The 24,746-nt window shown below is 40.0% G+C and overlaps 1 protein-coding gene across 5 annotated transcripts in view; it reads right to left on the bottom strand.

The window, feature by feature from the left end:
- Positions 1 to 1,335: 1,335 nt before the first annotated feature.
- Positions 1,336 to 24,746, bottom strand: part of TMOD2 (tropomodulin 2) — a 73,447-nt gene continuing 50,036 nt past the window's right edge. For 3 of the 5 annotated variants that reach the window (XM_023255360.2, XM_023255361.2, XM_023255359.2), the window contains 4 exons: positions 24,298 to 24,405; positions 17,479 to 17,622; positions 10,871 to 11,015; positions 1,336 to 8,917 (listed from right to left, as the gene is read on the bottom strand). In XM_023255360.2, the coding sequence (XP_023111128.1) occupies positions 8,883 to 8,917; positions 10,871 to 11,015; positions 17,479 to 17,622; positions 24,298 to 24,405 (432 nt within the window). In that variant the 3' untranslated portion in view covers positions 1,336 to 8,882. Of the gene's footprint in view, positions 8,918 to 10,870; positions 11,016 to 11,737; positions 12,225 to 12,819; positions 12,844 to 17,478; positions 17,623 to 24,297; positions 24,406 to 24,746 lie in introns of those variants that run through there. The other 2 variants (XM_023255362.2, XM_045059303.1) reach the window with 2 other exon arrangements.

Genomic DNA, 24,746 nt, shown 5'->3' on the forward strand with positions numbered 1-24,746 from the left:
AAAAAGCAAAGCAGGTACAAACAAGTTGAAACATCAAGGAAATCACAAAAAGCAGAGCTAAATGAGAGGGCATGCCAGGAGTAACTTCTGAGTCAGCTCTATCTTGTTTATATTCAATTACTGGAGTGCTGAGGGAGGGCCTGTTTGCCAGAAGGAATGGACAGTAGAAACACACAAAAAAGTAAGATGTATTCCTGCTTAAATTCCTGACGTTGTCAGCATAAAACGGACCACTTTGTTGGCACTAATATCCATGGGTATTTATTTAAGTTACAATTTAGCATAGTAATACCTACGTGCCTTCTATATGTCAGGCACTGTCCTAAGTGTTTTACACATTAATCCTACAACAGTACCACTGTTACTACTGTCAAGTATGATTATGATTCCTATTTTACAGGTGAAGAAACTGAGGTAGGAGATTTGCAGAAATTCACACAACTCACAGAAGTGAGATTTGAACTAGTCAAGTCTGACTTCAAAGTGCATACTTGTAACTCCTATTCATTACAGCCCCACAGCATGAAAGAATCCTTTATACAAAATAATTACTATACTTCCTTGTGCACGAGAAGGTGTGGAACAGCAAATACAGAAATTAGACATAGGTCTTCTGTGCTTCTCCTTGGACTTTTCCTCTATGCGTCAAAGAGGGTAGAGTTCAGAAGGAGGGCAGGAAAAGGATTTTCTTGTTTTTCCAGGGCAAACCTTTACAGTATAACTTTGTTATTTTTAGTGTTTTGTGTTATCAATCCCAGCATAGATGAAAAAAACTAAACCCAAAGTTAATATAAAAAATTCAAGGTAAAACAATGAACCCATTGGGATTATCTATATTCCTGCTCCCATTTATTCTAACAAATTTCAACTGTTTAGCCAAATGTGTGCATATTTGTTTTAATAATGAGTTCTCCTTTCTCCCTCTGGCTACTTCTCATTGTTTATCTATTTCTTATCTTCTTCATAATAAAGACACTTTATAGTCCTTTCTGCAAATGGACTCATTTAATATGAGAACATGGTGATGACTGTTCATTTTAAAAAAGACGTCTAGGGGCGCCTGGGTGGCGCAGTCGGTTAAGCGTCCGACTTCAGCCAGGTCACGATCTCGCGGTCCTTGAGTTCGAGCCCCGCGTCAGGCTCTGGGCTGATGGCTCGGAGCCTGGAGCCTGTTTCCGATTCTGTGTCTCCCTCTCTCTCTCTGCCCCTCCCCCGTTCATGCTCTGTCTCTCTCTGTCCCAAAAATAAATAAAAAACGTTGAAAAAAAATTAAAAATAAAAAAAAAATAAATAAAAAAGACGTCTAAAAATTAGCCAGATTAAATCAGTCTTTACTTTCATTTTAAAAGGAAAGTTTATTAATTCCTAATGTTCTGTACATTTTCACTTGGAAGCTTCATTCTGGACATAAATGAATACATTATATCTTTGAAAGCAGAAAGATCTTGATGAGTTGAAACAGTATATGTTTACTTTAGCATTAGGTCTGGCTGGCTAATCCCAAAGGGTCAAACGCTGCAACCTATTTGTGTTAACCTGGATTCTTACTAATTATCAGGATGAAAGGATTTCACACTTCATACATTTTGCTTTATCACACGCTTATTTCCCACAATGTTCAGTTTCACATTTAAAAGGCAAATTAGTCTTTAATTCCTTAATGAATATATCTACCTTTGATCGAAAAGTTTCAAAATGAAAAGTGAAACTATATGAATTTTTCAATAACTGCTTAGCCGAATAAATGTTGCCAATATAAGTCTAAATAGTTTACAAAGCATTACTTCCTTTGTTCTCTTTAAAATAATACAGATACACATAAAGTCACACATTACAGGCATCCAAACTGGTAAGATATTACAGACTGGTGGCATGCAACTATTTTACATTTTTAAATGCAATGAAAAATGCTGCTTGTTTTCCTGGAATAGATGAAACAAAATTAAGATAAAGGTTTAACTGAATATATAAATATTATTCCACGAATTTAGTGGGTTTTTTAAAAACCAAAATGGCAGAGATAAGAATTTTAGGTCAGAATAATTTCTTTCTTAACTAAAGATTGTCACTGGCAATGTTTGGTACTAAAATAAAATTTCCATAAGAAGCACATTTTCTATTCATCTCATTTCACCACATGGCCAAGTCCTATCTATTTGCATTTAGATCAACCATGGGAAATTTTAAATCCTGGGCCAGCTTCTCTCAATTGCACAGTGTATTTCTGATTGGCTTCTCTTTGTTATCCAGTCAATATGTGCTCAGAAACACACACACACACACACACACACACACACACACACACACACACTTTAAATAAAAGCCTATGAAAGACATGCTGTGTTTACTGTGCTCAGTTTCCTTCTTTGCATTTCCTTCTCCTCTTCACCAATTTTGAGGAGAAAATACTATACATTTAAAAATCTCCTTTCAGAAAAGCCTGCTCCTCCAGAACTATTCTGAAAACAGTAAAAACCGCTGAAGAGGGACAGGTAACTGTCTGTGGAATGTTCTGGACAAAGCCTTTTGAAGACAGATGGAGTTGCAATGGAGGCATTATTCACACACGTTCAGAGGCAATGGAAACTTCAGAATCACAGGATTCTTGTAACCTTTGGGAGCTGGAAGGGATCTTAGAGAGCATCTAATCCACCTACTTCATTTTACAGATGAAGTGAAGACAAGATAGAAGAAAGATGGAAAGTCTTGCCCAAAGTGACACACAGCTGATATCTGAATCAGTACTGTTTTTGAAACATCACATGATGGCGAATGGAGCATAATTCTTGTGGGGCGGAGGACAATTCAATTTAAGCAACATTTATAAAGCACCTGTTATATACAAAGCACCTCACTAGATGCTACTGAAGACACAAAGGTTGATGAGAGAGTCCATGCTTCCACGTGCTTATGAAAGTCCTGTGCGGCCATGTTTCAGTATCTTTCTTAGCACAAGAATACTGACTAGAGCTAAGGTTGCTGGTGATAACAAGGCAGTTGCTGCCAGGGAGAGCTGATCTCACAGGTGACACTTTCTCCCCTTCACTATCAGGGCTTAAGCCTGTCATGCAGCTGCTGGAACCTTACAGACAATCTTTTCTTCCTAGGTCCCCTGTCACACCTCAAGTCATAGCCTCCCCTGTGGTGACAGCCTGGCCGGAGGGCAGCAGTGCCCCAAACCTTCCCCTCAATTCTTAATCACTGTTTGCTCCCCTACTTGTGTCCAGCCTTAGATTCACTGCAAGGGTCCTGACCATGTCCTAAGGTACTGTCAAAACGACCCAAGAAAATGCTCTATCACACACATCACTGGTATGTAACACCCACCCACCCATCAACTAACTCTCCCACCTCTGTGTTAGAAATAAAATAATTCCAATCCCCTACGTCATACCCATGCTGTGATTCCTCACACTCAATGGTCAGAAGAAAATAAAACAGATTTAAGAGGCAGTGGAAACCATTAGTGAATAGATGATGAAAATGATCTCCTGCTTTTGTATCGCCCTTTCCAGGATAGTGTTTTCATCCCATTATCTGATTATATTCTCACCACAACTCTGTGAGGTAGTTAGTGAAGATATTATTCCCACTATAATATAGCTGAAGAATCTTAGGCTTGAGAGACTAAGTGGCTTGCCCCAAAGTCACCCAGCTAAGAAAGTGTGGAGTCAAGTGTCCAAGTTCCTTGACTCCAAATCCAGTGCTCTTCCCCCTATATAGTCTATAATTGTCAGGCAATTGAATGAATTGCCCATGATCATATACCTGCTAAGTGTTGGTGATGGGATTAGGAGTCAGTCTCCAAGTCTGTTAGTACGGTGCCCTGCCACCATACCAACAAGCAGAGCCAGTGTGCTCAAAATGACAGCCATGGAAGATGTCAGAGAAAAGTCCAGGCCCCCTTCACCCTCTCCCAAATCAATGATGCATCACAAAACTGGGATAACTTCTGGTAAGTGGATGGCCTTCCTAGAACAGTACCCAGAGCCAGGTTCCAAGTTTAAACTTTGAAACACTCCCTCCATCCATCTACTGGGTATTTTGTCATTGCTGCTATGGGCAGACGGGAAGGAGGTTAAGTTGAGCAGAACTTGCTTCTCCCCTTAAGCAAATTAGGACCTTTAATTACCACCTTCCTTCCCCACCTCACTTAGTCCCTCCACTTAATAACCTCTGAACCACAAAACAAAATTCAATCTAATCTAGAGTTGGGAGCAAGAAAACAAACACGTCCTGAGGTTTAGGGTACTTTTCTCTCTCAAGCTTGTTACCAGGAGGCCTGATCACATGATTTCTATCCATTGGGTGCAGCCTGATGCTGCCAAGCACTCTCACACCTTTCCTTTGTATGTGTCCCAAGCCTTTAGTTCTGGAGATGGCCTGGTACGTGGCATGGATATTTGAAATGAGGAGCAATGAAGGGAACCTGCTACTGGAAGGTGGAGCTAAGACATTTCTTTTTCCTTCGCTGCTCATTAACATGAAAATGGCAATTATTGCATCATCAGTGGAAGAGCAGAAGGGAGTTTCAGGATCATGACTTAAAAGCTGACGCCAGAAATATATCCAACTCAGCAGAGGTAACGACATACCACAGAACCCAGTATTCCCAACTTACTGCCCCCTGCCCATTTCTGTTGATACTATCAATACTTGAACTAAAGATGGTATCCACTTTGCAAAAAGGCACTCTACCCCCCAAACCCAGAAACACCTAGCAAATTATATTAACCCAGAATTCTTATACTTCCTCTGTCTCCTTTACAGGGCTTGGGAGAGGGCCAAGTACATCATATCCCTCAAAAAAGCAAACATCCGCAAACTCTTTTGTAAATTTAAAGGGCTATTTTACGTTTAAAGCACGCTGGTTTCAAGTTCGAGTGTCTGATATGTTCTCATGGTAGTTCTTCAGAGCACACTGGTTTCCCTAATGCTGGTGCCCTGCCAGGGGCCATGCTTCTGTCTGGAAGAGAAGCAGCTATTCTTTTGGTTTGGTGTACCAGGCTTCCCTTAGGGAAATTGTTTTGAGGAGTATAGGCATTGGGATGATTTTGGAGTTTTTAATGGAGATGGGCTGCGTGCTCTAAGATGGGTGAGCCACACGTGCCCCCCCCCGCCCAGGATAGTGATTATGTAACCTAGGCCCACGGCAGCTCCAAGAGGGGTAAGGGAAGAGGGACTGGGAGACAGCATCTCCCTTCAATCAGGCGTCCAGCTTCAGCCAAATACCACTTACAGTATTTGGCGATTTTTATGTACAAAATATTTATATACAGCTTACCCTACCCAGATGGAAGGAAGGGGCGTAATCATGTTGATGAAGACGAAAAGTGCTTCCACTTACACACTTCAGGCATATAATGGGTTTTGGTGCCGGAACAATAAAATGATTTCCGGGCTTCTAATATTTATTTCCTAAGAGTGATCTTTCATACATGCTGTGAGATTTAGTGTTTGGTGACCCAAGCTGCAAACTCCAGGGAGTGATTTGCATTGACCCTGGGCCTGCAGCAATGCTAAAACGGACAAGGGAAATGGAGCTGGGGAGAGAGCATCTCCCTTCAATCAGTGGTCCAGATGTAGCCACATACCTCGTTACATATTTAGATAGGTGGCCATACACACTCACACACACAGGCACACACTTATTTACATTATGCCCTACCAAGATGAAAGGGATTTAATCATGCTAATGAGGATAAAATAGCTTCCGTTACATGCTTTGGGCACATGGGGAGATGTAGTGCTGGACTAATCATATGGTCTCTAGACTTCCAAAATTGTCTCCTAAAAGTTATCTTCCACATACGCTGTGATGGGTGTTGGTGATAGGGGCCTACAAGTCCTGATGAGTGATTTGACACTAGCATGGGCCTGTACAAGTCTAAAAAGGGAAAGGGGGTGGTGTGCGGAGAGAATTATCTCTCTTCAATCAGTTGTCCAGATGTTGCCAAATATCTCAACATAGTATTTGGCAAAATGCACACATATAAAAATATTTTATATACATTATGCCCCACCACGATGGATGGTAAGGGATTAGTCATGCTCAGGATTATGAAAAAGCTTCTACTTACACATTTTGGGCAAATGGAGAAATGAAGTCCTGGGCTAATGAAATGATTCACAGGCTCCCAAAAGTGTAAGTTTATCTTCTAATAGTTATCTTTAATATGTAAATACTCATGGAAATGTCACCTTTCAAGTTATTTTAAAAACACAGGTAATGATAAGATAAACTGTTTATCATAAATATTTGATTTTATAAACTCTATTACATGTGACCCAACTATTTCACAAGCTAAAAACAGGGCTAAATTTTGGTAATATCCCACTATCTTGCTTTAATACTCTCAACAGCCGCAGCATCAAATTCTGACTTTTTTTCATTGCTTTCTGCCAAGGCTTGTCAGGAACTGCTTTAGCCCCCGATCCACAGCACTTTGGAGCTTCAGTGAACACTGTAGAATACAAGATTTCTTAGTGGTGAAGGCAAGAAAGAGAGTGAATGAGAAAAGGAAAAAGTCTTACTTGAAGGGCATGTCAGGGATTCAGCACTTATAATATATCTGCAACAAATCTAAACAGATAGGATAAAGACGCTGAAGAGAAAGATTCTTCCCTGTGGCAACATGGTAACCGAAACATATATATACAGAAAAAGAACTCTGGGCATACTGATGAATGTTTGCCAACCAGCAACCATGGGGTGGGAAACATCTGATCTGTAACATTTGCTCATTTCCATAGTATAAGTACTCCCACCACGGACAATTTCAAACTGTCAACAAGAAGTTGTGAACTTCTGAGATGGGAAAAGATGCACAAAAGCACATCATTATACAGTATTTCACACAGACACAGTAGATATGAATAATCTTGAGAGCAGAGAAAACAGTAAAAGGTATTTTTGAGTATTACTTTGGTTTTTAAAATAATTTAACTAATTGTAGATGCATGCCATTTAATTTTTAATAATGGCTATATTTAACAAGTGTGCAAAATTCTTGAAAATTTAATAATTGGTAAGTGTATGAGTTGGCTCCAACATACCACACCTAAGTGAGTAAGAGGGAAGTAAAAATAAAACTGAAAACCATCAAATGGTATTTACTATGGAGAGATAGTCAAAAGCTATTAATTAAAGGATTTTTAGGATTCCAAATGCGTCAACATGTTCTGCTCATTGTTTCCTCAAAAAATGTAAAATATTGTCAAGAAAGTGAAATGCTTCAAAGGATTTTAGAGATACAGATGCAGATACTTCTAAGACAGGTAAATGTCCAATTTTATGAAGGTTAGCTCTCCTGACTAGATTCCATGTGTTTTACAAGCTAACTAGGATAATACACACATTGTTTTCCCATTAACTTGTTTTACTACTATCAAGCAACTCAGGAACACTCAATTACTAAACAAATTCTGACTTGGGTCCATCTTCTGCCTGAGTCACCAATGTCCTCAGCTCCAGGTGTCACCAACACAAGGGATGTCACCTTTACATGGCTCAGAATTTCAGAGAAAAGAAGAAAAAAAGAGAAAGAGTTGGAAGGAAAGGAGGAGAGAAGAGAGGGTGAAGTGCCCAAGGCAGGGTCAGAATGCCACCAGGTACAGCCTCAGGCACTGAGTGTCATCAAAGGCACGTGAACTTGAGCCAAAGGCTATAGACACACATTTCCTTCGCTTGGGATCACACTGTTGCACTGCTAGATGAAAAGTTAATGCACACAACCACGCAATCATCCCAGCTGTACTTTCACAGGCTTTGTCCTTGAGATGACAAACATCTGGAAAAGTGACAATTCACATTTTTTCCTGATGTTTGCAAATGTCTGGAAGGATCATGCCATATGGACAAATGTCTGTAAAATTAACTTGAACGTTCACAGATCATTCTGTGATATTGCTATACTAAAGATAAAGCAATAAATGCTTCTAAAATTTGCCAAAATGATGCAATCATCTGTATCAGACAACTCTAAGGTGCAATTATTGTTTTATTTTGGAATGTACTGTGTTAAAAGCCGCCCTCTTACTAAAATTTAAAAATTTCCCACCATATCTGGAAAAGTTTAAAACAGCTTTGTAAAAAGTTATCTAGTAGAGTCATGTTAAAGATCAAATTTATGTTGAATCATCAATAAAGGTAGGTGTGCTAATTAACTTTGCTGCCTGTAAGTCTGCTTTGAAGACTATTCATGCGTTAATATTTCACACTTATTTGCTAATGCTGTGTTAAAGTATCACAATGCTGCCTTGCTTTTATGAAGATGACACCACTGATCTTCAAACAGTAGGACACGTGCGTTTAGTGCACTTCTTCAAACAGTGGGGCATGTGAGTTTGGTGATTTTTCTGGAGGTAGGGGAGAATTTGTGCTCAGTCACATGTTCTCACCCAGTGAAAGATTGGCAATACTAACTTCTTATGTGGTCAGAAGAACACTTCTGTTGTATTTAGCCTAACTCAAAGCTATGCATGTAAACAGAGATAGGCCTCTATCGTAATCACAGTTACAAATACACTTATATACTAAATTCCTTTCAGTGATAAAAAAAAAAAAAAGTTCATGTAAGAAAGCCAGACAACCCAATATGAAAGTGGTTAAATCATTTTCCATTGCTGTTACGCACTAAGATCTGCTTAAGTCCACTGGTGCAAGTCGCCAGAGGGGCCCATGAGCACATGACACAATTGTATACATTAAAAAATCCAAGATAAATAAGTAGTGCTAAAAAAGAACAACAGGCTATGAGCTGTGTGGTTAACGGAAATGAACAACCTTTGATAAAATGGTCCTGATGGGGAAGGAGAATAGTTTTTGCTTGCTTATTTTTAATTGGCAGCCATGATGAACCTTTGCCTCCTCTCGTGGAAGTTTACCTTCGGTCTCCTTCAACTCGCTTTTTACGAACTAGGTAAGAAATAAAGGAAAAAAAGAAAGACAAAATTTAAAAGATAAATTGAAGGAATCATCCTTAAATTCCTGACAAACAACATTCATCACACAGAATAGCAATCCCACACATGTAAGGGTGTAGTGATCTTAAGTTTCAATACTCAATTACCCAATAAATGATATAAATGGAAATGATATAATAATCTAGAGTCTTATGGAACATACATTTAAATCAAGTTATGTCTGACATTTGGGAACTGGGATGCTAGAAATTTCTATAGAGTAGAAGGTCCAGAATAGACCCATAGAACAGTGAACTTCTGGAGGTTTCCATGGTCACTTATCTCTAGCACATCTCGACCTCTGTGCAACCTGATTCCCAGCTGGCTTTAACTCCTCAGGATGACACATTCACAATCTATGAATTCTGCTTATGGCTTGAAGACCAGGAGGAGTTGCAAACAGATGTTCAAAGTTTCTAAACCTGTTTTAAATAAAAACTCCCAATTATCCACCTCCAAGGAAGGGGTGATTCAGATGGCAGGTAAACTCAGAGATTAAGGTTCCCTTAAGCGGGTGTTTAGTACCAAAACTGTGGCCTCGACTGGCCATTTCCAGTTTCTGCAAACCATTTCCCCCTCTCACCTCTTCACTGGCTGGCTTGTCTGGTGCATAGGAAGAGGGTTACTCTAACCTTCCCGGATTTGGCAAAAAGGTGCCGTGGCTGTGGTCCTGCCCCAACTCTCAACTTTAAATAGCCCAGTCCACAGAAAATTAGACAAAAGCTATTGCCTACAGCTACCACTCTTGGGCTCAAAATCGCTTCTCCATTTACATCAAGCCTCTTGTTTTGCCTGTTTCTCTTTAGTCTCATGTTGATCAGCTGTGGTCTCCATGTGCCCTTCCTAGGTGCCTTCACCCTTCCCCAAAGCCCTGTTTAATGGGCTGCCCGCCCTCCCTGCCCCCCTCCCCCCCCACCAGCTCCCATCTTCTACATCCCAAGGGTAAGCACTGCCATATGCCTGGCCAGCCTCTGGAGGCCACACACCACGCCTCAGCTGGCACTCAGCATCTTGGTTAAGCATGTCTGGGCAGGGAAATGGACACTAATCTTCACCTGCCCCCTTCTGGTTCTAACCCTTGGTTTCCGTCTTACCTGCCATCTGAATCCAACCCGTGGCCAGCACTCTACTTAGTGGAATGTTGGGCCCAGTTCTCCTGTCCAAGGTCTCACATTCTGTCCCTGAAACTCAAACTGAGGACTGAGTTTCGCTATTGGCTGACTGCTTGTCAGGTGACTGTCTGCTCCCTGGATGTCCTTTTGCCATGCTGTTTCAGGTGACTGAGCCGTGCCCAGACCAAGCTTTCCCAATCTGTCCCATTCTTCTGTGCTCTGGTTGACCAGGATATGCCCCCTCTCATCCTAACAGAAGAAATGGCATGGATCCTTGGCAAAGAGTAGGCAGCAAGAAAAATGAAAGAGGGACTAACTGAAAGAGCTACTTCTAAGTTTAACCTTTATAACATAGTTCCATTAGTTTACTTCACATGGAAATCACCAAAGTATCAGACATTTGAACCCAAGTACAAAGCATAGTCAAAAAGTCAAACATAAGTGAACTGGGAATCTCCACATCACTGCATCCATCTTCTGGTGCAGATAACAACACAGGATGATTACATGTAAGAACTAAGTAAAGGCGAACCAAACACATAAAGGAAACCAAGCAAAACTCAAAGGTTGTCTGGAAGAAAAGAACAAAGAGTTTTTGAGAGAATGCTACTATAAAACTGAGACACTATGAAGCTGATGAGAATTCCTAGGATAATGTAGCAATGTGCCTTTGATCAGGGGCTGACACCAAAGGCCAGTGGAACGATGTCTGTGCAATATTGTATCTGAAGTGGAGAAAGAAACGGTCATCATGCTCTTCTAATCACTAACAGCACACAATAGGGCTGCATTACCCAGGTCATTATTCTTGGTGATTGCGGCTGCCACCCTTGTTCGAGGCCCTTGCTTGGTAAACTGATATCCAAACTTGAGGATCCTTGAATTCTCCTCGAGCATCTGGGCAATTTCCATCTCCACAGCTGTTCCCAATTGCTGCCTCTAGTTGCAGGTGTGGACACATATACAGGACGACCAAGAAGGACAAGGAAACAGTTACTTGCATGGGAAAGATGCATAGCTACTTGGTGGACAAAAAAGTAAAGGGGTAAAGTCTCACTTTGAAAGGAATAAAGTCACTTGAGATTTTCTCCCTTGCAGGCACTTGAGACCGGCTCCTTGTCTAGAAGCAAAATCCAACAGACAGCCCAATCTGCTGGCAGGCTAAACTGAAAAGACTAAGCAAATTACTTACGAAGGAAAAGTTGATTCCGCACGTAAAATTAAAGCAAAGCTAATATTCGGTGTTTCCAATATACCCCAGTTTCTGTGGTTTAAATAAAGAGTGTTTTTAAATAGTGAAACTATCTTACAGCAATCAATCCAATTGCTGAATTTTTTATTCTGGGATCTATATCCAAAACTAATCAAAGATCATCTGCTGGATGGCTATTCTTTCTCAGCAGAGTCTCACTGGGAGATCCCAGAGAAACTTCATTGTGGTTTGAACCACGGCCAGAATTATCAAATGCTGAAGGGGTTATTGGGCTGTAGAAAAATCCCCAAGTTTTTTAAGTTTGGTGGAAAGAGGGTTCTTGGTTTTTAGTGTGTAAGTTGAAATACAGAATTAAAAAAAAATTAAAACTAGAACTTTTTTTTTTAAAATATGGGGGCATGTAAATATAGGAATTTAAAATTAATCAAAATTTAACAATAAAAATAAATTTAATTTTTCCATAATATATTTATTAAAAGTTTTAAGTAAAAAGTGTAGGCTTATTTAGAAAAAGCACACAAAAAGTGTATAAAAAACAAAAGCCCCCTTCCCCCAGTATTTCCATTCCCCATAGAGAAAGCCTGTTTGGCATATGATATACAGTCTTTTAAAACATTTTCTATGCATTCATATGTCTACATAACCACATGTACATCTATTCTTTTTTTTCACATAAATGGATTATACCAGCATATTGTTCTGAAATGTGTTTTTATTTTTCATTTAACATTAAGGACACCTTTTCACGGGTAAATATACATGTCTCTCATACTTACAAACAGCTCTCCAGTACTCCATTGTGGTGATGGAGAATAACTTATTTAGCTAGGTCCTACTTACTTTTACATTGCTTTCCATTTCTACTATTCCAAACAATGCTGCAGTGAACTTCCCTCGCACACATGGTCTATCCTATGGCATTTCTGCAAGTGTGCCTGTAGGGAAAATTAGAGCTGTGCGCAAGAGTAAGCATGTTTCAAATTTTGATATGTTCATGACTTATCCTCAAAAATATGACAATTTTTACTCCTACTAACAGTGTTTGAGATTTACTGTTTTCCCCACCCTGGCCAACATGGGATGTTACGAATCTTTTTCATCTTTGTCACTCTAACAGGTGAAGATTTATATTCTACTTGTATTTATTTAATTGCTTTAATTTGCATTTCTCAAATTATGAATCAGAACAATTAATTTTCTTATGCATCTGTATTTCTCTTTTTGGAAACTACCAATCTCTGTCATTTGTATATTTTTTCTTTTACCAGCTTATGGTTCCTGTGTTTGTTTCTTTATTGATTTGTAAGTTTCTCATATATTAGGAAATGAACCTTTTGTCAAATGTGTTGTGAAAATACTTTGCTCAGTTTGTCTTTTGACTTTCCTTTTCATTACTATAAAGACCTTTCCTAATTTTCATATGGCTAAATTTACCAATCTCCTAGATTTTATATCATGTTTGGGAAGGCTCTTCTGATTTCTATCAGAAATCCTTCTGATTTCTCCATTTGTTTTATGACTTCATATATTTTCATATCTAAATCTTCATTTCACCTGGAATGAATTTTAGTATAAGAATTAAGATAGAGTCCCAAAGTAATATTATTCCAAATTATCTTTTACTTTATCCTTTTCTCACTGAGTTGAAATACTACTTTGCTGCAAAATTCTCAGGCGTACTTAGATGGGTTTCTGGAATCCATTGCTCTGCCAAGTCTATTTCTGTGCCAGCATCATGCAATTTTGATTGCTTTATTATATTTTAAAAATATACCTTTTAGATTCGGAAATTTTAAGTATTGAGTAGATGAAGGAGAAAAGTTTAGGGAGGAACTTTTGGGTCCTAGGAGTCCTCAGATCAAACTCTGCTCCTTTTCTTTCTCTTTATCCAGCAACCTGTCAAACCAGTCTCTCCCCAAGAAATTAACAAAATGTGGTATTTCCAGTCAGACAATAACAACTCTGGGTATCCACCGTGTAGAGATTAGCATTCTAAGCTAATGGGAGGGACAGACAGCAAAAAAGAGATCCTGACCTCACAGTTCCATGAACAACTTTAGCTCATGACACGTTTTAGAACAGTGGGGATGTATTGAGACCTGAGCTAAGGTTGGGGCTGCCATTGCTATGCCTTATGCCCCTGGAAGGGGCCAAGTGGTGCTATCTAAGGGCAGAAGGGTGGATGGATGTGGCTGGCGGGGAGGGACGAGCTAAAAGTCCCTTTACTCCCCCTCACAAATCTCAAGCCTTTGGAGTCCTGCGTTTGGGTAACATGCAGTACTTTCCTGTCAACATGGGCACACTGGTGGCTATATAAAGGATGTAGGAGCTGCAGAAAATTACATGGGGAAGGAGCATATAAAAAAGGGGAGAAAGTAATGTAACACAGGTCATCTTTCTTTGTCAGCCTGAGTCGTTTTGAGGTCTTTTGCGTTATATAAACCCAGGGTAACAAATGGAGGCCAAAATTTCTTATAATTTGTATATATTTCCCCTTTATAAGTCACTAAATACAAAGAAAAAAAGAAATAAAAGTTAAGCATACATTTCTTCTGTTGTCTTTTTTAAATGACCTTTTTTACTCAAACGTATTTAGCAGTCACCCATCTGTTTCATTAATATGCATCACTGATTGTTCTTCTCACAGGGGGCATCTGATTAAATCATTACATATCCACCTGGAGCCTAGCCACAGCAGCCTGCCCCAGTGATGGATTCTCAGCAGGTCTTCATTTTGGTGCAGCTGCCTGGTGCAAGGATGCTAAATTGGTCTTGGCTATGGGTCCTGCTTGAGGAAACTTACAGATTACTTCAAACCCTTCGTTATATAGATGAAGAAACCGAGGTCTATTTCTAATAGCCTATCAGTCAATAAAAAAAATTTGGATGGAAGACAAGTCTGACTCTGAATTTCCTCTTTCTTGGAATAACGCAAAGAATTTTTCGTTGCTCTACAAAGTCTCAATCCTCTTTCTTTTTTTTCAGTGCTCTTTCTTGTCGCAAGTAAAAAGCAGCTATTTTGGAGGCATATTGGGGAATACGGTTGAAAAATTACATAGTTCCATTCTAGATGACTGAGGAAGGATGAGAAGGTTGATAATTTAAAGGGGATTTACGTGGAGCACCTGGGTGGCTCAGTCGATAAAGCATCTGACTCTTGATTTCAGCTCAGGTCATGATCTCACTCACACTTTGTGAAATCTCACTCACACAGAGCCTGCATAGGGCTCTGTGCTGACAGTGTGGAGCCTTCTTGCGATTCTCTCTCTCCCTCCCACTGTGACCCTCCCCCACTCATTCTCTCTCTCTCTCTCAAAAAATAATTTTTTAAAATATAATTTATTGTCAAATTGGCTAACATACAGTATATAAAGTGTGCTCTTGGTTTTTGGGGTAGATTCCCATGGTTCATCCCTTACATACGACATCCAGTGCTCATTCCAACAAGTACCCTCCTCAATACCTGTCACCCATTTTCCCCTCTCCCCCACCCCCCCATCAACCCTCACTCTGCCCCTCCCTCACTCATTCTCTCTTTCTCTCAAAATAAATAATTGAAAGAAAATTTTTTTGATGTTTATTTATTTTTGATAGAGACTGAGTGTGAACGGGGGAGGAGCAGAAAGAGAGGGAGACACAGAATCTGAAGCAGGCTCCAGGCTCCGAGCTGTCAGCACAGATCCCGACATGGGGCTTGAACTCACGAACTGTGAGATCACGACCTAGGCCATAGTTGGGACGCTTAAACAACTGAGCCACCTGGGAGCCCCAATAAATAATTAAAAAAAAAAAAGACTTTATAGGGCACCTGGGTGGCTCAGTCAGTTAAGCGTCTGACTTTGGCTCAGTTCATAATCTCATGGTATGTGGGTTTGAGCCCCACGTCGGGCTCTGTGCTGACAGCTCAGAGCCTGGAGCCTGCTTCAGATTCTGTGTCTCAGTCTCTCTCTGCCCCTCCCTGGCTCACGCTCTCTCTCTCAAAAATAAATAAAAACATATAAAATAAAATAAAATAAAATAAATAAAATAATAAAGTAAATAAAATAAAATAAAATAAAATAAGGACTTTATCTAAAAAATTAATAAAGGGGATTTAAGAGAGCAAATTCAGGTTTTGTATTTCAGGGTTGTATTCACATGCATTATAAAAGCTGCTCTGGGGTGCTTTGGTGGCTTACTTGGTTGAGCGACCAACTTCAGCTCAGGTCACAATCTCACGGGTTTGATATCATGTGAGCTCAGGTCATGATCTCATGGGTTTGAGCCCCTTATCAGGCTTGGGGTTGCTGCTATCATGGTGGAGCCTGCTTTGGATCCTCTGTCCCCTGCCCTCTCCAAAATGAATAAACATTAAAAAAAAAAAAAAAAAAGCTGCTCTTTCTCAACGTACAGGATTCCATTTCATTCATTAGGTGTAGGATTGCTAGATTTATCAAATAAAAATATAGGACACCTAGTTAAATTTGAATTTTGATTGATAATAAATAATTTTAATAAATAAAAATAAACATATTTTTAGGATAGTATGTCTCAAGTATTTCATGATACATACTTCTACTAAAAATTATTTGTTGCTTATCTGAAATTCAAATTTAACTACATTCTATCTGGCAATCCTAACTAGGTGGTATCTTACAAGGAACTAGGAACAGAGTATCTGGAACATTACTTCAGATGTGGGGTTTCACATTATACAAGAAGATAAATACACTTTGGAATAAAGTATCCATTTCTTTCATAGATGTCCTGGAAAGAATTTACTAAGAGCCCACTTAACTTCTTCCTTATAGTAGTTCATTTGATAAATATTCCTGAGGATCACTTCTTTTCTTTCACATTATATTTCTCTCTGGCTCATTTTCCTAACCTCTTACTCCCTGATGCCCCTTTCTTTATTTCCTACTCCCCCACTCCCTTCATGTCTCTGGATACACACCAGGATACACAGCACTGAGCTTCCTGAGTGTGTACGGCTGGGTATGCATATCCCCTTTGCATACTTTCATTTGGGAAAGCTACTTTGGTGATGTACCCTGTCTGGGGAGGATGAGTAAAGGAATTATCTGTCTTCTGCACGGTTCCCCTGCTCCCCTGGCAACAAGCCTTGAGAGGAGGTGAGGGGCAGAGGACATGCACTGAAGCAGCCCATGTGTCCTGACAGCAAAAAAGGAGAGTAGAGCTGTTCATGGGGCCTGGTGGGGGTTTCCAGGCTTAAGCAAAAGTCCTGGGTGAGAGCCTGGGGCTCTATCAGATGTTGGAGGGTTTAGATCGGGAATTTCCAGACATGCAGGGGGTACTCTCCCACTGCCCCTCCCATCACCCCCCAGGAGAATACTCATTGCACAAGGGTCTGTGCTCTCCCCTCTCTCTGGGACATCGCAGGGCCCTTTCTTCACACTAGACAGTGTCCAGACCCCTCAGGTTCACTGAGTCCCATGGCAGACAGTTCCCCATAGCAAAAGTGGCAAGGCAAAAGCATTAGGCCGAGAACCTAGATTTGCTGTCTGACAGCAGGAGCCAGCCGAAGCCAGCAGAGCAACTTGAAACACTGCAGGCTGATTCTGGGAAAAGAGGCCTTCAGGGTAAGGAAGATGTGGTCCTGGAGAAAAGCAGCTTGCTTTGGTTGCTGATGGGAACCTAAAGAACACTGCAACAGAGCTGAGACTGTGATCACATCGTGGGTGTGGCCTGCTACTCTAAGCCAGATCATCTTCTAGAACCCGGATTCCTCTAAACAGGCTCTGTGGCCTGCCCCAGACTGCAGGAGTCCTTTTTCTCCAGCTCTGGCAGCCTTCGACCAAGAGCAAAGAGTCTGTCTCTGGGCATGGCCCGTCTGCTTTCTCCTTGTAGCCACAGTCTCAGGTGGGCTGGGACATTCTGAGCTGAGATTCCTGCTAGGGACACGGGTGATGATGGCTGCACAAGGCAGCTGTCAACACCTCTGGCCCCACCTCCTCTCTCCCCTGGTGCCTGACTAGCCTAGGGCTGGGGGAGAGCTGGCTCCTTAGGTCTCAGGCTGCCTCACTGTGCATGGTTTAGTTATTGTCATGCTCTCCCACACGCCCTCCACAGGCCAGAAGCTATTACAACTTACAGGAAAACCAGACCATCAAATCGAGTCACAGAACTTTGGCTTTTAACTCAGTCCCCTGCAGCACCCCCCTGGCACATGCACCCTGTGAGTCACACCTGGTTGTCGATCTTGATCTCTGTCAAGGTGTCATTTTCTCTCAGTGCTTCTACCAGGGCCAGGATTCCAGTCCCAGTGATAAAGTTGGATTCGATGTTTAGGCTTTTCAAGGTCTTGTTTACTTTCAGCATATCTGCAAAAGCCTTATTATGAAAAAAGAAATAACCATTAATGCTGCTAAAGATTTATTTACTGAACTCCCCACCGCCAAATGAAACACAGATGTTTTTTACGTACTTAGAGAAAAAGTGAGTCAAATCAAACTTTCACCTCCAAATAACAAAGATAGTAATTTAAAATAATTCAGACCAGACCTGTGAATTTTACATACCTGTAAAACAAAATATAAAACCAAAAAATCCTGACACAGGATTACCAACTTTGTAAGGTATGGACATTGAAAAAAATCCCACTACCATCTGTTATCATTGTCAGTTTTGTTTTGCGGTTTTTTTCTCTGAGAAAAGGCATTTTAACATTAGGAAAAACAAAGAAAGGACATGATCTCCGAATTGTTTTATTTTGTCCCCTTTGCTATGAATAGATTAAAAAAAACCGTTACTGTTGACTAGCATATGGGCACTACTGATATTATTTCAGGTCATCTATAAATCAGAATTCCTCAAAGATAACTTTTGGAATATAATCACCACTCAGAGTGGCAAACCCACTGGAGACTCTCAGTTCAAAACAACAAATGCGTGCACCTGCCTGTTCCCCTTGTGCCCGATGTTTCCCATTATCATAAAGAAAAGATAAAATCTTTGAGTGACTGGAACTCTCATAGTACAAGAAACAAACAAACAAAACAGAGGGCCATTCCCTTGAAAAATTGCTGACGCACAGAAAAAAAAGAAAGATTGATGGAGAAACGAACACAAAAAAAGTTGTTGCCTGAGATGCCAGAGGTAAGTCCTGACTGGGGCATTGCATTAAAGAACTGCCTTCGGAACAAATGGAATAACCAGAGCAGATGGAGAGCACATTGCCCCTCCCCAGAGCTTCCCTGAGACAGAAGCCACACAGAAACAGGGCACCTTCAGACCTACCACCTGATACCATGTGGGAGAAACAGAGAGGAGAAGCAGCCATGTCCAGGGATGAAATATACTGCAATGTACCCCTCCCAGAGTGAAGCCCCTCCTAACTGTAGAGTTGTGGGGGACTCCCAGGCCACCTGTCAGCTCCCTGTATACACCCTTCAAGAGAAGGCTGCTAGAAAATTCACCTGCCTGCTTACAAAAGCACTCATTCATTCATTCATTCATTCATTCATTCACTTATTCAAAAAAGACTATTTATTGGGTTTCTACAGTGTGCTGACAGCAGAGGAAATAAAAATCCCTGTCAAAAGAGAGCTTATATTTGAGCAGGAGGGCAGTTGATACATCAATAAAGAAAATACATAGCCTGTTGGATGGTGACAAATGGAGAAATAGAAAGCATCTCCCTTTAAAAATTTTTTTTGATGTTTTTATTTATTTTTGAGACAGAGAGAGACAGAACATGAGCAAGGGAATGGCAGAGAGAGAGTGAGACACAGAATCCGAAGCAGGCTCCAGGCTCCGAGCTGTCAGCACAGAGCCCGACGTGGGGCTTGAACCCACGGACTGTGAGATCATGACCTGAGCTGAAGTCGGACACCCAACCGACTGAGCCACCCAGGCGCCCCAAAAGGGTCTCCCTTTTAAGGGAGCGGTCTGTTGATGAAACAGATCTACACAACTATGGAGGAAATGATCCTGGTTTACACAAAACAACCTCATTCTCTATTCAGAAATCTGGCAACCAGTGATTGCCAGACATACTAGGAAAACCAACATCATGGAAGAGAAAAGCCAAGTCAACCAATAGCACAGCATGCCCCAGAGGGAGCAGAGATCTTTCAAGGGAACAGAAACAAATATAAACATTTTGATTGTTATTGTCCCTCTTCCCTCTCCCCAAAAAAGAAAGAAAATGTACTCTATTAATAAAATAAGTACTGGTTATTATGGGGGGAAAAAGAAGAATATGTACATGAAAATGTGTTGAAAAATTTAAATATTACATTAAAATAAAGACAAGTAAAGGACATCCAGAATTACAAAATGAACACGGCTGAAGACCAAGTTGGTAAGTGAGAACATAAATCTGGGATATTCCCCAGAATGTCGAGTAAAAAGACAAAGATAGAGAAAATAGGAAAGAAATGTTAAAAGATACAGGGAAAGATACAGAAGTTCAACATTTATCTAGTAGGAGTTTCAGAAGGACAAAAGAAAAAAAAAGACATCAGAAGGGAAGAAATTATAAAATAATAGGAAAAAATTTCCTAGAGTTGAAGAGAACTATGAATTTTTATCTGAAAGAACCCACTGGGGGCACCTAGGTGGCTTAGTCAGTTAAGCATCTCTTGATTTCAGCACAGGCCATGATCTCACAGTCTGTGAGATCGAGCCCCACGTCAGGCTCTGCACTGCTGGTGCAGAGCCTGCTTGGGATTCTCTGTTTCTCCCTCTTTCTCTGCCCCTCCTTCACTCTAGCGCTCTTCTCTCTCAAAAACAAACATAAAAAAAAAAAAAAGAATGCACTGGATGCTCAGCAAAATGAGTAAAAAGTCTCCAAAGTGGTCACATACAAGTGAAATTTCAGAAAAGTTTCTAGCAAGAGAAAATAAGTTACTTAACAAAGTAACAAGACTCAGACCAGCATTAGTCACTAGACTGTAAGGGCCATGAGAAAGAGATTTCTATATTTACATATTTAGGTAATTGTAAATACTGGTGGTAAGTTTTAAATTTCTGCAATCAATCTCTTAACAAAACAGAATATAATGGCATAAAACACACATAAAGCTGAAATGTGTGAACATAATGGAATAACTACAACTTGAGGAAGAAAAAGGAAAAGGGATGAAGGCAGAGTACAGAACTGCCATCAGCTTTTCTAATGGAGAAACAAAAGATCATCTAAGACGATATATCAAAAGCAAAAAAGTGTGCATATCAGTGGTTTTCTACTCTGGCTGTACATTAGAATGATCTAGAAGCTTCAAAATGTATACCAATGCTTGGGCCTCACCCCAGATGAAGTAAATCGGAATCTCAGGCTGTATGTAGCCTGGACTGCTAAATTTTTAAAAGCTCTCCAGGTGATTAATGTTCACCAGGGTTGACAACCACTTTAATTAAAGTTATAAAGACAACAACTAGAAGAATGAAAAACAAATTGGTAATACCGATTGCTCTGGGGAATGGAACAAGGAACTTCTATATTATTTTAATTATTTTTATGGTGGAAAACACAGGAAGAAGGAAGAGAAGGAATCTAACTTGGGATCAGAACAGGATTTCTCAACCTTGGCAGCAATGACAGTTGAGGCCAGAGAATTCTTTGTTGTGGGAAGTTGTCCTGTGTATTGCAGCATGTTTAGCAGCTTCTGAGACCCGTTAAATGCCAATAGTACCCTTCCCAGTCATGACAACCAAAAATATCTTCAGACACTGCCAAATGTCCCCCGGAGAGCAAAATTACCCTGAGCTGAGAAGCACCAGACTAGAAGAAGAAATCCTGTGTATTAGACAAGCACTTGCTTTAACTGCAAAGAAAGCTCAAAGATTTGGACTAACCTTATTGTACACCACGTAAATTAAAGTGTATTTATTCCCTGCTAGGTCCTTAATTAGAATTAAACGCACACATTTTAATTACAGCATCAGAAGGAAATGCATCAGGCTTTTCCTCATGGACGCCCCAGGCTTCAGGATTTACGCTCATTATTAGAATAACAAAATGTCGGAGCAATTAGGCCTTTATAAAAAAAGTTGCAGGACTTCCTGGCAAGTAGCCAGGACCTTGCCAATTTCTTTTAAACTTGAGAAAACACTTTTCTCATACTGAACAAAACAAGGGAGACCCAGCCAAACATAACCCTGGGCTGTAGGCCCAAGTTAATTTCAGTTCAGCAAATATTTAAGCATCTATTACATGTGCTGGGGATAACATCGGTAAAACAAAGACCAGATTTCTTAAATGTTATATAAATAATTACAGTAGAAATACATTTTTAAAGAGAAGGTTTTGCTTTCTGTACTTCACAGGATTGTAGGGAAATCCAATTTCCTGCATTGTCCAAACCTGCCTCATCCAAAGGGTAGCCTCAAGGCACATGTGGCTATTGAGCCCTTGAAAAACGGCTGGTCTGAATTGAGACATGCTGTAAATATAAAACACGCACTAGATTTCAAAGATGCAGTATGAAAAAAATAATGTAAAATACCTTATTACATTTTCACATTACATTTCGAAATGATCATATTTGGGATATATTGGTTCAAATAAAATATGTTATTAAAATGAATTCTACCTATGTCTTTTTTTTAATGTGGCTACCAGAAAATTTTTATATTTATACATGTGGCTTACATTTGTGGCTATCTCATTTTGTTATGGACAGTACTGTCTAAAAGAGCATTTTTTAATGTATGTGGACTTTTTCTGCTCCCTGCTACAGATGTGGTTGCATGTAAGTACTTGGGGCATGGTGAACTGAACCTAATTACAGGTCACTTAAATTCACTTCCTGGCTTGTCTACATGATGTGTAGTCTTAGTTAAATTACTCAACATCTATGAGCTTCAGGTGCCTCATCTGCAAAGTGGGGATAATGCCATCTCACATACACATAATTTGCCTACCTTTACAGTAATCCCACAAGTACTTCATTGAATCTGTTCCTGAATCTTACAAAGAAGTCTCCTAAAACTCTTTGCTTTAACACTGATCTTTCATTATTTTTTTCCTCTCTCTTTTTTTAAGGTAATCTCTCGACCCAAAGTGGGCTCAAACTCACAACCCCCAAATCTAGAGTTGCATGCTCTACTGACTGAGCCAGCCAGGCGCTCCCATCTTTAATTCTTTGCAGGCAGTTGCTAGGGATAATCAAAGTTTGAAGATCTCTATTGCCTATGGGGTAATCAACCAATTTTCAACCTACAGTAGGTTGAAAAGTAGCTTTCTCCACTCTGGCATGACTGAAAGGAGAGCCATGGGGGCAGCCAGGTGAGGGCTGGACAATATAAAGCCATCTAGGAATAAGGCCAGAGAGGCTTATGTTTTCACACCCTGAAGAACTGCAACTATTCCTTACAATTGTGTGGTGAGCCAGAGTCACACGGTATGCTTTCAACACACAGCTGTTGCACTAAAAACAGTATCAAAGAGATGATTATATTTGGATTTTATTTAGACCACTTAGCAAGTTATCTATTTGACTGAGTGGAAGAGTTACATTATTTGCTAGTAGGGTTGACAGTGGACTATAACCTATTTCCATCCCTGCAGTTTTACTGTCATGTAATACACTGAAGTGACAAATCATTTCTTTATTCATACCCTAGTCACTTGCATACAAAAGGTACTGGGAATATTTTGGTTTATTGAGAACCTATCTACTGAACGACAGAGACTATATAAAATCGTATACCGATAAAAGTCCTTAAATAACTGATTTCACCTTTACCAATGATCTAGTTCTGCTATTTTACTATTTTAATGATAAGGTTTCAAATTCAAAACTTCTTTCAACCTACAAATTGAGATATAATTACTGCTGGTGAAAACATCAATTCTGTAGCTTAGTTCCTCTTACATGGGTGCTTATTTTATATTTGCTGTGGTCATCACAGAAATATTCTCTATTGCTGAGAGGTTGGAGGGCATGGTATTCATCCATTTAACAAGTGTCCAAACGTCTACTCTGTGCTAACACTGCAATAGGTAGCCATTACTTTCATTTTACTTTCCGTTTTTAATGCTATTTTAGATCTTCCAACAGACATGTTGCTTTAAATCACATCATCACGTCAAGAAAACTTGTTTTTCTAGCTTGACTCAAAGGCTGAGCATTAGATGCTGTAGAATTACAGGCTGATGTTCAGGCTCCCCAAAACTGATAGACTTTAGCAAAAGTATGAAAGTTGAGGCATTGTGTATAAAAACAGCATAGCTTGATGGTTAAAGCATCCTGGCTATAGAATCGGGAGGACCCAGTGGTGCCACTTACTGGCTATGTTACCCTGGAAAAGATATTCAACCTCGTGAGCCTCAGATTGCTCATTTGTTACAGTGGGAACTAATAACAGCACATACCTTATAGTATTATAGTGAGGATTAGGTGAGCTGACGTGTGTAATGCATAGAGCTTACTGCTGGTGTTTACTAATTGCTGAAGAAATGTTAGCTATTTATAGCTATAACATTGATGGTGGTAACAGTTGTAGTATTTACTTGGGCCAAGGGCCTTCCTTATTTAGCTGAATTATCTAAAATGCATGGAAGGAACAGGGCTTTTGGCTGGTTACTTTTTTCGTATTCTGGTTAACAAAAAATGTTTTAAGATCTAGTTGTTTCAAATATTTTTGAAACATACTAATCCATTTCAAAGATTAAAATGAAATACACTTTAATACTTTTATACATGTTCAGTTCCTATAGGATTTGGGAGTCTTACAATATCCATTGACTGTGACATTATGTTAAGAGAGATGCAAAAGCTTCAGAAAATTTGTACTAAGTACAGAGCAAAAGCTAATATTTATGTAGCTAAATGCCTAATCTAATCTTATTTCTTTCTCCTCAAAGTGTACTGCTAACAAAATTTTAGTTAATTCAAAGTGCCTGACAGATGGGTTCTGTTTTATTGTCTTATTATAACTAATGTGTTTAACTGTGTAGAATATTACCAGACCTAAAAACTGTTAATTTATAAGAACACATTAAAAATAGTTTCTAACAAATTAAATATTTTCATGTAATATTTCTGAAATTTTACTCACAATTGCCACAGGGTCATTGCTGCGGGTTGCAGCCAGGCTGAACTTCTTTACGTGAGTGTTGGTTTCCAGAGCCTTTGCAAATTCCTTCAGGGTTGGAATTGGAATGTTCTAAAATGGGGGAAGGCACAGAGAGTTGATAGACCATTCTGTAGCTCCCCCACCCCAACTCAAGACCCACAGCTTTTAAATTTTTTTTTTCAACGTTTTTATTTATTTTTGGGACAGAGAGAGACAGAGCATGAACGGGGGAGGGGCAGAGAGAGAGGGAGACACAGAATCGGAAACAGGCTCCAGGCTCTGAGCCATCAGCCCAGAGCCTGACGCGGGGCTCGAACTCACGGACCACGAGATCGTGACCTGGCTGAAATCGGACGCTTAACCGACTGCGCCACCCAGGCGCCCCTGGACCCACAGCTTTTAAATACCTTATGTGTTTAGATGGCTAAACG

Source organism: Felis catus, chromosome B3, assembly GCF_018350175.1.
Source record: "Felis catus isolate Fca126 chromosome B3, F.catus_Fca126_mat1.0, whole genome shotgun sequence".
NCBI classification, from domain to species: Eukaryota; Metazoa; Chordata; class Mammalia; order Carnivora; family Felidae; genus Felis; species Felis catus.